The sequence below is a fragment of the Gavia stellata genome, chromosome 8, assembly GCF_030936135.1.
Source record: "Gavia stellata isolate bGavSte3 chromosome 8, bGavSte3.hap2, whole genome shotgun sequence".
Taxonomy (NCBI): Eukaryota; Metazoa; Chordata; class Aves; order Gaviiformes; family Gaviidae; genus Gavia; species Gavia stellata.
The window spans coordinates 13362088-13379344 of NC_082601.1; the positions used below are offsets into that span (position 1 = coordinate 13362088).

General features: G+C 41.0%; 1 protein-coding gene across 1 annotated transcript in view; it reads left to right on the forward strand.

Annotated features, from left to right (window-relative positions):
* The window catches only part of SEMA5B (semaphorin 5B), a 132736-nt gene that overhangs the window by 29782 nt on the left and 85697 nt on the right, over positions 1-17257 (forward strand). The window contains exon 3 of the mRNA XM_059820123.1: positions 2133-2178. Within this exon, the coding sequence (XP_059676106.1) occupies positions 2133-2178 (46 nt within the window). The remainder of the gene's footprint in view (positions 1-2132; positions 2179-17257) is intronic.

Below are 17257 nucleotides of genomic sequence, written 5' to 3' on the forward strand. Positions count from 1 at the left end.
ATCTCCTGTCCTGGAATTGCACTAATATTTTGGTGAGAGTAGCATGTGCTTTTCTAAGGGAGCTAAGTCAGATCAGTCACTGGATGAGAATTTACCTCCGTTGTGAAATTTTAGTTGTATGTAAGCTCAGTGCCTCTGGTCTGTTGCATGCACCCGCAGGATATAATATTTAAGACTGTAGCTGATGCTAAAGAGTTAATAACAAATTACTTGGGAAAGTATGCAGCCCTTGGAGACACAATAGGGTTTCAGACTGTACAAAAGAACTGCTGGATCTGAACAGGTGAAACACTGGAATAAGCTCCCCAGGGAAGTGGTGGAGTCACCATCACTGGAGGTGTTCAAGGAACGTGTGGACGAGGCATTGTGGGAGATGGTTTAGTAGGCATGGTGGTGTTAGTTGATGGTTGGACTTGATGATGTTACAGGTCTTTTCCAACCTTAGTGATTCTGTGATTCTGTGATCTCCAGTGATCGGACAAGGAGAGAGGATGGAGATTTTGTGTGTGTGTGTACTTCTCTCTGTACTTACAAGAGGTATAATAATTACTGATATATTTTGTTCAGATATTGCTAATGGGTCTCATTCTTCTCTGGGTAAACAGTCCCAGTATAGAATAGGTTGGTGCAAATCAGATCAAATCAGAGCTACATCAACTGAAGTTTCGGTACCAGGAGTTTGACTTCCCGAGTTCCCCATCATCCTTGTTCCCATACTTCTTTATTGACAGTCAGCAGCAGTTGAGACCTTTTGAGAGAGAGAGAGAGAGAGATAGATAGATAGATAGATAGATAGATAGATAGATAGATAGAGGCAACTCTATGTTTATGACTTAGGTTATATAGAAGTGAGAGATAACAGAAGAAGAAAAAATTGCTCATGACTTGTAGTAGTCATTGTGACCCAATATGAACTTCTCGTATGTCGAAGTTTGAATAACTTTATTTGCTTGGGCAAAGTGTGCTGCTGACTACAGATCCTAAACAAGGCTCTTCAGAAGAGTCCTTAGGACCTTTTCATCACTATAGGAGCTTTCCATTGGCTTCACTGACTTCATTGACTGAAACTGGAACTTGCATTTCTACTAGGTAGGCAAATGTCTGTATACTGGCACTTCTAGAGCAGATGAAGCTATATCATCAAAGCTGCACTTTCTACTATTTAAATAGAGCCACCTCCAAAAAGATAGTTCACCTGGTATAATATAATTGTGTCTTCTCTGAGAGATTGTGGTGACAGGGATGTTGGAAAATGATCACAGCTCTTCAGACGCCCTGACAGATGGGATGCAAAAATATGAAGTTAGACGTGGCCAAAACCCTCAAGCACACAATCACGTCCGTACAGCTTAATATGTCAGCTGATTGCTGGTAACTGCATTGCCTTAGCAAGTAAAAATGTGAGATAAATCCTGTTAACTAAGCCTCATCCATAGATGTTTATGCAAATGTATGTTCTCTCCTATTTGTGATGGGATATGAACACGCAGAAGGAGGGTTGCAGGAGCTCAGCTGATGTGTGGTATCTCATGCTACAGTGACTTCTGTCGGGAATTCCCTTGTTTTGCCTGTGGAGATGCGATAGCAGGAGCATTGGGAGTATCTGCAGTCACTGCCTTGATTTCCCTGCTGGTTTTCTGTGCAGAGAGATTCTGCTGAGCAATATCTGTCCTCTTCTCCTCCTTTTCCACAAAGTCCTGAATGGGAGCGCCCACAAGGACAGGCTTGGGGGGAGCATACTACAGGAGTCAGCTTTGCTCCAGCTGGCTTCTGTCCAACCCCAGTTTTCTCAGAATGCAGAGAAATACATGAGCACAGCCCATACAGGACTTCAACCAAAGCCTTTTGAGGGTTTGGAAACAGTCCCTGTGTTGTTGGGATTTCATTGTAGTTCTTCATTATGAGTTCTGGAATATTTTACTTCAGACCTGCTCAGAACTTTGTTATGAGGTTCATTAAGACACTGATGAACAAAGGGCATATAACTATTTTTGCATTCTGTGGAGAGGAGTCCAAGGAAAGTTCATTGTCTGTAGAAATGAATGACCAAAAACTATTACTTGTTTTTATAACTTTTCCTTTCCTTCTTTTGGTAGCCTAACAGTTTGTAATTTTTCTGCTTGTTCATGCAGGAACTACCTCTTCAGACTTAGTCTACACAACGTTTCTCTTATTCAGGTATGTTCACTTTTTTTCTCTCTTGTTTTATTTGACTTGCTGATGAATGTTCTGTAATATTTGATGTACATTTTTGGAAGGCTGTATAGTGTAAATTTGCCCAGAGCAATGGAGCAGGGAGAAGACAAAGTCAGAACCAGATGCTTATTCCCACTCCAAGAATAATGCTGAGGGAAGGACTCTTCTACAATTGTCCATTTGGACAACGGTTTCTGCTCTTGATTCTTCAGTGTTTGGGTGGTAATGGGTTCTGCCAAAAATATGGCATCTTAAGGAACAAAGCGTGTAGTGTGACTGATACAGGCTTAAACACAACAATCAATACAAATCCTTGGCTTTCATTAGAGGAGATGTCAGCAACATGTAGGAGAAGCTTTTACTATTCTTGTCCATACTAATTTTTAACCATTGTTGGCCTTTGTGAACATGGATTACTGAGGAGCTGTGTTTTGCTGAATGCATTACTAAAACCAAGACTAGACTTGCAAGCATTCAAGAGGCAAAATGGGGTGAAAAATGTATGTTACCTGTGGCAGAATGGAGGCAAAGCAGCTGAAGTTTGAAAGGGCTTGCAAATATTCAGCAGTATTAGGACTTTCCTCCCGCTGCACTGAATCTGGAATTGAAAGATGCAGCCAAAATTGTTAGTGAAAACCCCAACTGCTTCTTTTGAAATAAATAAATACTTATGCTCTGGGATATTTACCATCTTCTACAGTTGCTAGAGCACCAAAGATGTATTCAGAATTTTTCAGACAGAATCAAGGGCCTTCCTCCTGTACCTGACCACACAAAGAAGCCTTAAGAGTAGTATTGCCAGCCATTCCCATGTGCACAAGCCTTTTGCTGTTAGTAGGAGTTACAAGTATAGATGGAGAGAAGAAAAGATGTTTAATGGTTGTAAAATGCATTGAATCTTCCTTTAAAAGGAAAACAAAGTCCGGAGTTACCAATGACAACAATAAAGAGTTAGAGAAGCTGATACTCCCATTTGGCAGGAGTTTCCCTTTGCAGAGCCATATTAGCAAGGCTGGAAGGCTTCCAGCGAGCACACAGGAGAGGGAAGTCTCTGTAGTTATATGAGGTGTCGTACCTTCTGCAATGCCTGTTATCACACTGCCTGACACGGCCTCTTGTGCTTGTGAGACGAGGGATCCCCTTCCACAAAACCCAATTGTGAATCTCCCTTATACACTTCTGAAGTCAGGCATGGCTTGGCCCCTTTTCAGTGCAGCGAGTTTCCTTTCCTACAGTGCAAAACATGGGAAGTCTCCTTCTATAGCACTGGAGGATCCTGTGGGACCTCCGGCTAACATAATGAGCTTAGTTTGCTCCTGCTTTCTGGGTGTATCCGGTCACTTTGCCAAGACTTTTTGCATGACAAAGAGAGCATGGAATTATGTTGACACACGTGTTGGGAATGATGGAAGCAATTGTTTCCCGATCTAATGGTTGCCTGAGTAGCTGCTTGGCCTGTCTCCATAAAGCACATGATGCGGCTTAGAGGCACCCCCTCCCACCTTCCCTTCGCCCTGCATCATTTTAAAGATCAGATCAGAGAGCGAGACAAGAGATGCAAGGAATTTGCAGTTCGTTCTATAGGAGGTGAGAGTGCAGTTTAAGAAGTAATTGCAATGCTAATTTGGGTTGTTTTGTATCTCCTCTTTTCTTGTAAGTAAAATACAGTGTGGGTCTTGTCAGGCCTGATTTGGTGATAGTTTTTCATCTTGAGATTGTGGTCTGATTTATTTCTGCCCATGGGACTTACTCTTCAGGTTGCCAATGGTGCTAAATCTGCTTCAAGGTGCAGGATTGTGTTGACAGATGTCTGCTCCCTTGCAGTTGTACTTCCGTGAGGTGAGGGCAAGAGCATGAGGAGCACAGCCTACAGAAACAGCAGGATATGCTGGTTGTGGGGCAAAGCCTGGCAGTGTGAGGAATATACCTCTCTACAGCAGGGTTAGGTGAAGTTTAAAGCTCTTTTTCACTGAGTGTTGTTCTGGTGCAGTCGGTTATACCCCTAGGCTGCACTGTCCCTGTGGGGAAAAGGCAAAGCCACATTTCAAGCTGTCATGGAAAGGAAAGGAGGCCAGGGTGTTCCTGTGAGGAGATGACTCTAATTGTCTTTTCAGCAAGGGTGGCAACAGCATCTCACACGAGCAATATCCCGGTGCCACCGCTTGCTAGCACAGCAAATTCAGTACTTTAGTCTCTCATTCTGTAATGGGTGGATTTACTAGCTCACTCTACCTAATGCATGTTTTCCTTGACAGTTATCTGTTCTTTAACCAGAAAATGAATATCTCCTGCCATTGAGCAGGCCATAATATTTTTCATCACAGCATTACTTTATTCATTGCTTTCCAATGGGAATAAATTCTTCTTTTTTTGGATTATAATCCCCTTTACGAATACTGCATATCACAAACCCATTGTTAACCTTGTCATTACTCTCTGATTTTAGAAAGGTTTTCAGCTCCCAGACTTTAAAAGACTGCACGCTTTCCTTCTACCTGTTGAATGACTGTGGAGGCCTTTCATTTAAGCCCAGTGCAAAATCAATTAAAATGAGCAAGAGTTCCCCATCAATTTCAAGGATTGTTTTGTGAAATTGTCACTCCTGAAAATACATTTAGGAGTCTTCAGTTCCAGAAGCTAAAGTTATGGTATTACTTCTGAATCTGTGTTGAACTGCCATTAGTATAAAAACTTAATTTTGTAATCTCCACAGCAAAGAACACTCTGGAGTATCATGTAGCCACTCCACATAGTTTGGATAGGAAGTTATTGTCTTGGAATTGCAGTAGACTAAAAGACAAAATTTAGCATTATATGGGCAAGTTACTGCATAAGAGCTGTGTAAAAAGATAACATTACCCTATGGAACAGTTTAGATTTCAGGGGAGGGGAGGAAGAGAGGTAGATTTTAGGATGTGTCAGCTGTTGGACCATATTATAAAAGGGTCATTTCCTTTCTTAGCTCTCAGCTGCTCTACCATGTGCTGAAGTTTTCTCCTCACTTTGAATTTTCTGTTGGTTCTGCTGGGGCTGTTTCTCCAAGATTGTAGCACTGAGCTTTTACATGAGAACTAGTGAGTGGAGTGGAGCAGAAACTGAAGCAGAACAAGCTCGTGTCCTGCTCTGCAGAACAAAAGGTCCCAACTTCTCTGAGATTTTTTCCCCCTCTCTCTTTGTTTCTGAAATGGGTTGCAGAAATTCCATTTGGGACCTGAGAAACCTTTCACCAAATGAGTTTTAGTTGAATGAGAAACTTTGGTAGTAGCTATTTTTTTTTTGTGAGAAACATTTTTGGCTGAATGTCAATATCCGGAAGGAAATTGAGGCCAAGGTATTTTTGGGGATCACTTGTGATTTTGTCTACCTGTCTTTCCTGCCAAAATTGAGCTATATTGTTGAAGAATTTCTGAAAATCAGCATCTTGAGATGCCCCAGGTAGGGTATCCAAAAGCACCTGTTAACTTCGGAAACTCTGGCATGTAGCATTCAAATTCTTGCAGCAGTCAAGAAACAGTTTTAAAATGGATACTGTTCCCTAAATCTTTTAGCATCTCTTTTAAACAAAATCCCTACAACATGTTCCATCTCCATCTTTAAATGGTCCTCTTGTATGCATTGTAAGCTCTAAGTATTAGACATTTTATAGAACACATTTTTAAAATGATGTGCATTTGGAGCACATGCTGTTTAATTTATGCATGGGTCTGAAACAAGGTTAGCTCCTAATCTGCAGCTTTCACAGTGAGGCCATAGAAAAGTCAGTTTTATACTGGAGTTTGTAATTAATAGAGTAGGTGGAAGGGTCATTTTAAAAACATAAGCCTTTGAGAAAATTTTTAAAAATGCACGATGCTGATTAGGACTTCTTAGCAAGGAATGCTGTTCTCTGGTGTGCGTTAAAAGCAGGCTACTTGGCAGGCATTTCATAAATCCCAGTGCAGTGCCTACCCCCTGTTCACCCTGATTTTACCTGGAACTTAGAGTTCTCAATTGAACTGAGTGGGAAAGAATTTTTCCAACCTTTTTGAGATGCCAAGATTTCCAGCCTTTTTCCACTGAGATGAAAACAAGACTTCTTGACATCTTTGTAAAATCTGAAAGAGAAGGAGATAGACACATGGTTATTTGGGATGCAAATATTCTGGGTCAAGTTATTTTCTGAAGCATCAAGAGATAGGATTTGAATGTGCATTTCTCTCATCTCAAGCGACTGACCTGGTTTGTTTGGGGCATCTTTTTTTCTTTCCTTTCCTTTATGCTTGTGACCAATATTTCCCTCTGGATCCAAGGTTTTCTTCTGGACTCTCATGTGATAAGTTTAATAGAAACTGTTAGAATTTTGTAAAATGTTTTGATTTCAATTATTTGTTTTAATGGAAGATCTCTTGTGAAAAAGTTTCTAACCATCCCTGTGAAGTTTGTATGCTGACCAGTTACGTTATATCAAGTTTATAGTATTTAATATACTTCAAAAGTCTGTATGTATTCCCTTTCTTAAAAATAAACTGTATTTTAATAGAATATCAAAGAATAAATGGGTGCACCTATTGCAAAACTATTTGGAAGACATAAGTTATTTCATCTGTTAAGAAAGACACAAAAATTTTGACATTAAAATATGCTTTAATTAACAATCTAATATTTTTTCCTGAGGACAAAAAAATCCAGTGAAGACTAAGTTCAGAGACAGAGCATGTTAGTCCCCCAATAGTCATAACCCTGAATTTGGTAGGATTGCCTGTGGAGTTAGTTACACATTGTCCAGTACCACCTGGGCTGCCAGAATCTACATCTCCAATTACAGATCTACAATTACTCCACTGCAAAACAGGAAAATCCTACAAAACACACAACTTTATTCGTTTTGAAATTTTGCTCCAAATTTATAAATTGAGAACACTTACATTCATGAGGGCACTTCAAAGAATGTTATCCAGTCACTAGGGCAAAACTTAATGAACTTCTCAGTCCCACTGGAGGCACAAGACTTAAACCCAAGCTTAAAGTTAGCAGCATGCTTAAGCAGCATCAGCTCTTAAGGCTTGATATGAAGCTTATTGAAATCAATTTTTTTCTGTTGACATTGTGGGGCTTTGGGATGGGTATTTTTTCAAACCCAGAGTAGGGAGAAAACATTTCCGTATGGTCCTGTAGCAGATGAACTGCAGCTACGTATCCAGTGCCTTTCCAGTAAGGACAGTTTTACTCCAATTTTTCTTCCCTTAATCTAAGCAGCAGAAACATCCCTGCTACAGTGATGAGGCTCTTAAACTGCACAGCTGCTCCTGAAGACACAATTCTGCTAGTCCCTCGAGGGATCTTTAACTCTGGGGCATAATCACTGGTAAATCAACAGTACGTAACAACAAAGTATAGTTAATAATAATAAAACTTGCCTATCAGTCCTCAATATGTTACAACATAGCAGCAAATGGAACAGGTTTCATATTTTGCACTTTGAATCAAACCGAGCATTAAATGTATTATTTTCGACTTATTTAGGGCTCAGTAGTGCCACATTTTTGTGTGCTGATGAGAAACATGCTCTGCAAGCGTGAGGAGAGGTGGCAGAGTTTAACTTGTTTTTTCTCTGGATAGTTGAATAAAATATGATAAACAAAACCAACGGGGAGCAGTGAGTAATATAGTTTACAACACAAATTGTCACTCAAGTAATCTTTCCTGGTGAAAATACTTCACTGGGAAATTTTAAGGATTCAGAATATGTTCACAAAGTCCTGGCGCTCATCAGAAAACTTACAAATAACAGATAAATCTTACATCCCCGAGAGATGCTGGATAGGCACCAGATGGGGCTTGGAGGGCCCGAATTCGTATTGCTGGCTCTGCCCGCGGTCGCCTGAGGGAAAGTTAATCTGTCCGGTTTATCTGCCTGGTGTTTGCTCACGTGTGAAGTAGGGATATATCACTCCTTTATAAAGTGCTGTGAGTTTTGTCAATAAAAAGTGGTAAAAGTATTGTATTTCAGGTTTACTGCAGAAATATCCTTCAGCCAGAGCTGTTCCCGTTTTTCAAAATATCCTTTCAAAAATCATGAGGAAACCAGGCATTGATACGCAGCGCAAACCCATGAGTGCTTAGAAGCTGGCCCAGCTTTGCTGAAGATATTTATTTCTTCAGTCTGTTTGGAGTGTCAAGATTATCAACCAATTTAAAATCCAGTTTGGGAAGTGAATTTGGGAAAGAGTCAGAATACTTTGCCTATCTTTATGTACCACTGAGCTGCCTGACAGGAACTCCATTTTGAAATGTTCAGGAATAAGCTTCACTTTCCAGAAATAATTTTCTTAAAAGCAGTTTATTATTTGTTTCTTGCAGATTCCCAGATACAACTTTGAATTATATGGCACATATTTCTAGATAAAACATTTATTTATTTATTTTTAGGCCAATGCAGTTCCCTCATTTAAAAACATAATCAAAACCTCTACTAGAGCAGATGCAGTCTTTAATATGTGGCTCATAGCTGAGTTATGATTGTCACATATTTTATCAGTACACTACATTTTTTATTAACAGATTAACATATAAATCTATTCATAAATCACCTTCCAAAGCTGCACCTAAAACCTCTCACTCTCAGCCTACAGGTTTAAAGCTATTCCATAATAAAGCTTATATTGGCTGAACAAACTTTCTGGCGAATTCAGCTTTTTATTCTTATGGTTTCAGGTTCCCAAATAAAATCTACTCCCTGAATACACCCTTCCTTAAAATGACTGATCAGGAGCTAGACTGCAGCTTTCAGGGGCAGGTCTCCCTTCCCAGGATTTATCTCGGAGAGAAACTTCTACCTGGAGTAGGAGATGGGGGAAGAAAACAAGGCATGTCAGACTGAGGGTGACCATGTCTGAAGGCCATATTTCATCCTCCAAGGACGCACTTCTCCAGCTCCTTCCTGCAGGGAACTGTACTCTTTAATAGGCTCCGGCATATGCTGTTAGGAACCAATCTTGTGCTGATGTTACTCATCAGCTGAAATTCAGAGAGCAGAAAAAGCAAATCTCTTCTCACACTCCGTAGCGTTGAGTGATTTCTGAACACAACATCCTCTCTGTCTGAGAGAACCCAACTCAGGAGTCCATTTATAGCCAGCAAAGCTCTTAAGCCCAGGTTTAGCTTTAAGTAAATGCCTGTTTTCCTTTGAGAATTGTCTGATTTAAGAACATGCTGCATGCTCTACTGAGTGAAAATACGTTTCAATATGTGCATTCATAGATTTGCTAAGCTGGCTCAGAGTGCTCTGCCTAGTTGTGATCAATTTAATTGCCCTCTAAAGTGAGTATTTAGGCATGGTATAGTAAGTTCTCATGTATATGTTTACATATATATTTATATATACACATATATGTAGGTACCCATACACAGGAGGATTATATACGTAGGGTTGTATAGCATGTATAGGAGGTTCAGGAGCTATACCTGTTTGGATTCATACTTGGCATTAAGCAGGAAAGCCTTCTTGGAGTCACTGACGGCCACAGAGCTGATTTACATCTCGGAGGGAACAACCCTGTTTCGCTCACGTGGTGAAGTGAGGTTTGCGTGATGACTGTCAGCTGTGGATTGCCAGCCCTCTTTCCTGGGTCATTTGTTAGTTGCCATTCCCTCCTTCCCTGCCTCACCTCACCTAAAAGCCAAAATTACTACAGGGGTTTTGGTCTTTGTCAGCAAACACTATGAGCAGGATTCAGAAACTGAGAATTTAATTAGCTGCTGAAGTCACTTACTGATAACAGTAGCATATTGGGCTCTTTATTTGATAAAACCCTGTCAGGCATTTTATGTGTAGGGAATGAAGACCAATGTTCTTATTCCTTGCAACTTACAGTCAGGACCGTTAAACATCCTTTAGAATGGGGAGGGAAAAAAATGAAAATGAAAAAAAAATCCCTCGGGCTTGTCATTTCTTGTCACCAATGTTGCTGCCGTATCTTTGCAAAATGTATTTTGGTTTGCCAGTTTAGTCCTTTTTCTCCGTGGGCTGCTTCCCACTCCACCAGCTCCAGGAGGCTCTTGGGGATCTGCGTGTACTTACACCCTGGCTGTCCCCTGCCCTGACACATGTGTCCATCTGCGGCTGCTGTCAACAAATCCAGCTCTGCAGATGTTCCTGCGAGGCAAATCAGCCTCTTGTTGTAGGCTACAACTCAGCTAAACTGACATTTATATAAACTGAGATTTATATAAAAATATGCTGCTTTTTTATTATTATTACTTTAGGGATGTGGGATATTTTTAGACATGGGAGAGGTTTATTCTCTAGCTGCAAATGCTGGCTTACCACAAAGCACAGAAAGTGTTTTCCTAGTTGCTCCTGTCCCAATTAGGGCACTCTGATGTGATCGTTAGTGAAGGCTCTAACGCAGGATGGGTTTAATGCAGCACCTTCGCCAAGAGCAGTTGATGTGGCAACAGCGACCTATTGAGTTTCACATGCCGAGCGCAGGGTTCATGCAGTCAGCTCCTGCTTCATGCTCTCCTGGAGATGAGGTGATACCTCCCACAGTCTCTCCCGCGTTCAGCAAGCCCGGGTTTGTGGAGGTGGTGAGCTGCGATCGGTGGAGCCTGGGGAGAGGTCCTGGCACCCAGCTGCAGCTGGCGCTGCGGTTTGCTGCTTTGCAGGGCTGTGCACTCAGTGAAGTGCTCTTCCTACCTGGCACCCGGCGCACTGACCCGTCTGTGGCATGGGAGCTGAGCTGCACGTGCTGGGAAGTCAGAAGCAAGAGCAGTCCTTGAAAACACAAAGGACGGCATCTTACAAGACAAACAATGGAGTATCTGGGCCAATTACTGCAAAAAAGCAGCAGGGTTTTTTTTTTTTAAGACTTAGAATACAGAGAAATATCTACATTTTACTCTCAAAGCAGAGCTTAAGAGAGATCTAAATGGTTCGCGTCCCTTGCACTGGCTCTCTGCACAGGATTAAGTTTGATCCTGATAGCATCCAGTCATTTATAATGACAGCATTAAAAAAATCACCATTTATTGATTTGCACCTCTCTAAAAGGGCCCATGAATGACCTCATATGTTTCCTTTAAAACCAACTATTGAGCTCTCAGAAAAAAAGAAAAGAATTATTTTATAGTAAATACATTTCATGTCAGTGCGTGCGTTTTGTCCCTAGATAAATAATCCTACTTTTCTCTGTTAGTAACAGTTTAGCTGATGTGTGTTTTACAGCTTCTTTTAAACGCAACAGTTCTGAATGACTAATATGAGGGGATTATTGGAGCCTGGAGCTGCACAGCAGAGTCACTAACGTGGCCTGCACAGCTGTTCCCAGAGACCCAGATCTGGGGAGCAGAGGCAGGAACAGTTTGCTCATCACTCCCACAGGACATCGATCATGTCTCAGCATGGCAGGTGCAGTTTCCCTGAATCCTCTGAGAGCCTCAAAGAGCTTTGGGCTCCAAGGTTTCATCTACCTTCCCCAAGCTCAGCTCAAGGAAAGCACAACCCATGTGCTAAGAGTGCCGGTGAGTAAACAGGCGCAAACTTGACTATGTCTATGGCGTCTCCAGCCACCTTCCCTGGAGAAAGATGGCAAGTTTTCAGGCTCAGAAGGCTTTCTTCAGGGCTTCAGGAGGAGTAGCAAACCTCCAGCTAAACAGCATCAGGCAACAGCTGCTGTGAGTTGCCTGCTAATGGGTGGGCAATGGGAGAGGAAGGTTGGGTTGCACCGCTGGAAGAGGTGAGGGATGTGGCTGTGGGGTATAAATGAGTTGCTGCATTCCACCACAGCTTGAACAGTCAATAGGAACAATGATCTTACAGGTATTCTACTGTTACTGAAATGCTTCTTTCATCTAGAAGTTACCATGCCATGATTATAGCCGTCTGATAAATTTTTATAGGTAACATGACTGAGTAGAGACTAAGCTATTCTGAGGTTGTGGGGAGTCAGTGGAAGGAGATATGCAGAAAAATAGCATATTTCTCTCCGTTCTCTGTCAGGAGAGTTTAGATAGCATAGACTAGCTGCCTCATTTGTAGACAGCTGTGGGGAGGTGAGGTGATTTCCAGCCATCTCCAGTCTGTGCTTTCCTTTCTCCACACATGAAGCTGAGATAATGATACTTGTCCTTTTGAAGTGCTTTGAAATATGTAGCTTTCATCTTAAGACCTAAGTATTATACACGATAATATGCACTTGTAAATACAGGGAATTTGCCTTAATCACGAGTCTGCAAAGTTGTTATATTCTGATTCATAGTACATGTAATATTAAGCAGTTGTTATCTTCACCTCTGCTTTCTAGGTAAGCAATTATGCAACTTCAGCATGTCCACATGTTTAAAATGGACCCATTTTTCACTGCTTTTTTCTAAACTTCTTAAATGAAAACCTTTTAATGTAAAAATAAAGTAGTTGGGGTCTGGTAGGAGAAAAATGCAATAAAAATATATCCTTTCAGATTAAAATACTTGAAATATAAATAATTCTGTAAATTTGTTTAAAAAAAGAGAACAGCTTGGAAAGAATTTGGGAGGACAGTTAATAAAAATATGTCTTCATCAGAAACACTTGTGTCAAGAATGTGGATCAAATTCCATACATTATTTTAATTATTAATTAATCACTTCAGACAGAAGACAAAGCATGGTTTTGAGGTTTTTGAAAGAGTGTTATAATTCCTTATAAGTAAAGAAAAAGGAATAACAGGGCTTCAGCCATTTGAATATGCTGCAAGGTTGCTCAAAGGGAAGTGATTTAAGCTTTATTGAGAATGACAAAAATGTTCTTAAGTTAGTCTGGGAGTACTAAGAGACAAACTGCAGTTGCCTAAGAGAGGATTTTGATGCATGGGGAAGAAAGGAATGATCAATGGTTCATGAATATAATAATGGTAAACACAGTGACAGAAGAAAAAATGTATGTGACTAATATAATTATTACATATTTAGTAGCTTTTGCTGTGAGATCAGTTACTGAGGATTTAAGAACTAAGCAGAAAAAAGAAAAAGATTTTTTTTTCAATACAAGATAAATGTGAAAAACACCAAAAAAGAGTTTAGGCAGAAGCAGCGCAAAGAAGTGTGCTGCATTAGTCCTGTTGGAGAATCATTTTGTATTCCCTCATCTTGATTATAAGGCATAGTCTCAAAACTCATTTCTGGAATCTTTGACCTTGGTAGAGGTCAAATTCAAATGGGTTGGAGGGGAGGTGAGGGAAGAGCCAGGTGGCAGGGGGAATGTAAGGGCAGGACTCAAACTGAAGGAAATTGGAAAATAAATCCTGGGTTGGCAGCAGAGTGCAGACTGGAGAACAGAACAGAGGAGCTGGGAGGAAGGAATAAAAGACACTGCATCAGAGTCTTCTTTGCAGGAGAAGGAGCAAATAAATTCCTTATTGAGATGAAGCTTGGCAGAGCTCACTACGGCATCAGGTGCTGACGTCTGGTGTTGGAAAAGAGGAGGCAGAAGCAAGGCAAACTGTGGCAGACCAAGCAGGGAGTCTGAAGGCATCTGTTTCCCAGCCTTAGGAGGAAGCTAGGTGGATTGATGCTACGCACAGCAGTGGGGCTCTGGCCGCTTACAGCAGCGGCAGGCAGGGACTGTGTCCAGCCGGGCTGGGCGGAGAGGGGACAGTAGGGGTTAGATACACTTGAACTTTTGGTGGTGGAACAGGAGAGGGGCAGAGAGCCGTCTTTCCTAATGTTGCAGTCCAGTTTTGATTTAAACTCTTGTGCACTCCCATTTTGCAGCAATAAACATAAGAATTCAGAAATATCTTTTGGATTCTTGATAAATTAATGCCTTTGCTTTTTTCCCAAACTGACTCCTTGTGCTTCTCTGAGACAAGTATTTGATTTTACATTGATCAAGTGCTGAACTCAACCACTGTGATGTATTGCTGGTGATGTGATGGTATTCAAAATGTGAAGCTTTTGATGTAAAGAGGTAAAGAAATGGAGAGATTCGGGTGCTTTCTGGCTTGTCGTTTCCCCACTGGCCACTGAAAGTGTTGCTGCATCTGCAGGTAACTGTAGCCTGCTCAAAGCCTTCCAGCATATTCAGGACTGGATGGAGGTTGGCTTCGCGCTTAATTGGAAATGCTGGGGAGAGGAGTTGGGGACAGTGTAAGGGGAATTCAACACTGCTGGTTCTTCACTTTCTCTGTATTTAAGTGTTCCTTGCTGATGGAGCACAGATGGTCTTAGATTAAGGAAAAAACATGCCAGAACTGCAGGCTAGGCTCAGACTGGGGAGTTAAGCTTGACATGAAATAAGCAGAAGGCTGTAATTAGCTTATCAAGAGTGTTAGGCACCTGGCAGAGGAAAGCAGGTATGTAATGCACAATATAGCTATAGAACAACAAAAAAAGCATGGAAATCTGTTTTATGAAACATGGGGGACTTTTCATTGCTGACTTCCAGCCCAGCCTGGTAACATCTGAAAGGTCCTACTTAATCTTGGTTATTAGTGATTTATCAGAAGTGACATTTTCTGACAGTTTGTGATGCTGAGCACCGAACCCTATAGAAGCCAGAGAGTCTAAAGGTCCAAATCTAGGTGTGTTGCCAAAAACTTTCCTGGGAAGCTTGCACCACCCTTGCCTGTGCACCATGTGTGCTCCCTGATTGCAAATATCAGTCATCTCACTGCTCCCTCTTGTTCTTTCTGCTTGTTGTTTGCAGCCTCACATTGTCTTTCACCTTAACCCTAGGATTCAGGCTCACTGGGGCAAGGATTACCATTTAATTTTAAGCAGAAATGCCTAGCAGAGTGCAGCTGAGGATTTCATGTGCTTCCACAGTGCATGTCAAAATCCTGGTGTCTAGAAACAGGAGTCTGGATCCTTTCTCTAGGAATGTGAAACAAATGGAAGTTCAGACATACATCTGCTGTATTGAACAGGGAAAGTACAAAGAATCCTTTTTAGCTGAGGATTTAGAATTTTTTGCCCATATTCTTGGAGTTCCAAAACTATTACTTTAAAATGGGGAAGAGCAGGAGGGAGGGTCTGGTTTCACTTAAGTTCAGGCTCAGGCGGGATCTCTGTTTTCAGCCTGCCTTGCAAAACTTTCCCAGTCTCTCTGGCTTGCACAAAACTGGCCTTGGCTAATTAAAATAATCTCAAAGCTTTCATTTGGTCTCAGTAATGAATCTTTCACTTAATTAAAGATTTCCAGTGCCTTTTTTTCCTTTTCGGTTGTACTACACCAAGCTTAAGTGCACAACCAGAAAAGAATGTTGATAGGATAAATTGAATCACATGCACATTTATTTGTTTAATTGTGCACTGCCCCCTTTTTTCAAGCCAAGACAGGACTCAAACCATGTTCAAACTCTTATACGATTTTAATGAGAATATATGGCAGTGTTTGTCATCTGAAAGAGTATTGGGCCCCCCCTAATGCAATAGATGTGATTTCCCTAAAGAAAAACAGGAGGTGCAGAACAGTGAAAATGTCATCTTGAGTTCTTCATTAGTCTCTTTAATACTGCAGGATGTACTGATTTTGATTCCTGAATCTCAGCCTAATTGTTGGGAGAATCAGATCCAAATTGGGCATTTCCTCAAACTTATTTTAGCTCCTTCTCAAAGCAAACAAATGAATGCTGAACAAGCATATTCAATGATGTAACCTGGAGAGGAATAAAGAATGCAAGACTTCCCCACTTTAGAAAGCTGGTAATACACAGAGGTTTCACATGTGCTTCAGTGATTACATTTTCGGTTTGAAGCATATATGGGAAGATCATTTTTCATAGCTGAACTCTTAATGTGGGTGCACAAAAATGCACTCAGTTGACTGTGCAGGACTTGTCCAGTCTGTCTCAGAAGCTGGGGAGGAAGGGAACACAAAAAAATGCATACTGCAGAATCCTTAACATCTCCACATAGCTGTGAGCTTCAAAGAGGCACAATGGCAAGGAAACCCAGAGCAGAAAAATGAAGGAGAATAAAATCGCCTTGCTTGATGCAGGAATACAAAGGAGACTATAGCCATGGTAAATTGATTTTGTACTGAATATGGGCTGGTCCATTGGAAGGGTTTTTGAACCTCCTACTCCAGAAATCATTGTACAAAACAGTAAGAGGAGGCTGCTTATAAGTCTTGTCACATCCATCAGTGGAGCCCACAAAGAGGAAGGAGGGATTTAGTTCTGAATGGCGACTCTGCCAAAGAACATAAAGGGGTGGAGATGGACATCTTTTGGCCGTAGAGGGGCCTCGAAGGAAGAATTGCCTCCACTTTATCAAGGGCGACCATTGCTGTGAATCCGGTCGTTGGCTTGCTTCTTAGAAATAGTTTGTTTTACCTTGTTTGTAGCAACTGAAGAAAAAAAAAAACCACAACCAAACCTGTTCTTTACAGAATAAACAGTGCTGGTGGTGTGAGAAATAGTGCTGCGTGTTGCCCACCCGTTCAGTGTCAACCACACCTGCATGTGCATCGGCTGTACCTATATTCCCAACCTATGCTTGACTGCAGTGGAATTTTTCTTTAATTGTTTTTGATTGAGTGTATTTTAACCTCTTTTTTTAGTTTTTTTATTGATTTATGATATAATCTTATGTCTCTGTAATCTCCAGTACATTTAGTAAATGTTTGTTTTCATAAGATATAAACTGAATGTGACATGGCAAGAAACCAAATTCCACTGTGGCAGTTAATTACCCAGTATGCTAAAAGTCTTGTCTCAGTTTCTGTATGCTTTTGATCTTCAGTAATAGGAAACACTCTAAGCCATCCTTCCTTAACATCCCCTGTGCTGTTCTCCAGTTCTGGATGTTGTCATTCATTCTAAACTGGCTACAGGTGAGAGCTTTAAGGTCTTTTTTTACTAGCATGCCAACCGTCTGTTAACTAAAACTATCAACTTGCATTTGGCCCTGTCCATGCTTTTGCATGCTTAAAAGCAATAGACATATCCAATGGATTAAGCCATTTTCAAAAAAAGATAAGTATTCCCATACAGTACTTGCAACTAAATCATTGCAGTGTTAAGCACTTTCAAGCAAAATGAAATAGATCATCAGCAAAATGAAATCATTGTTGCAGACTGACATTTTTCTTTACATAGAA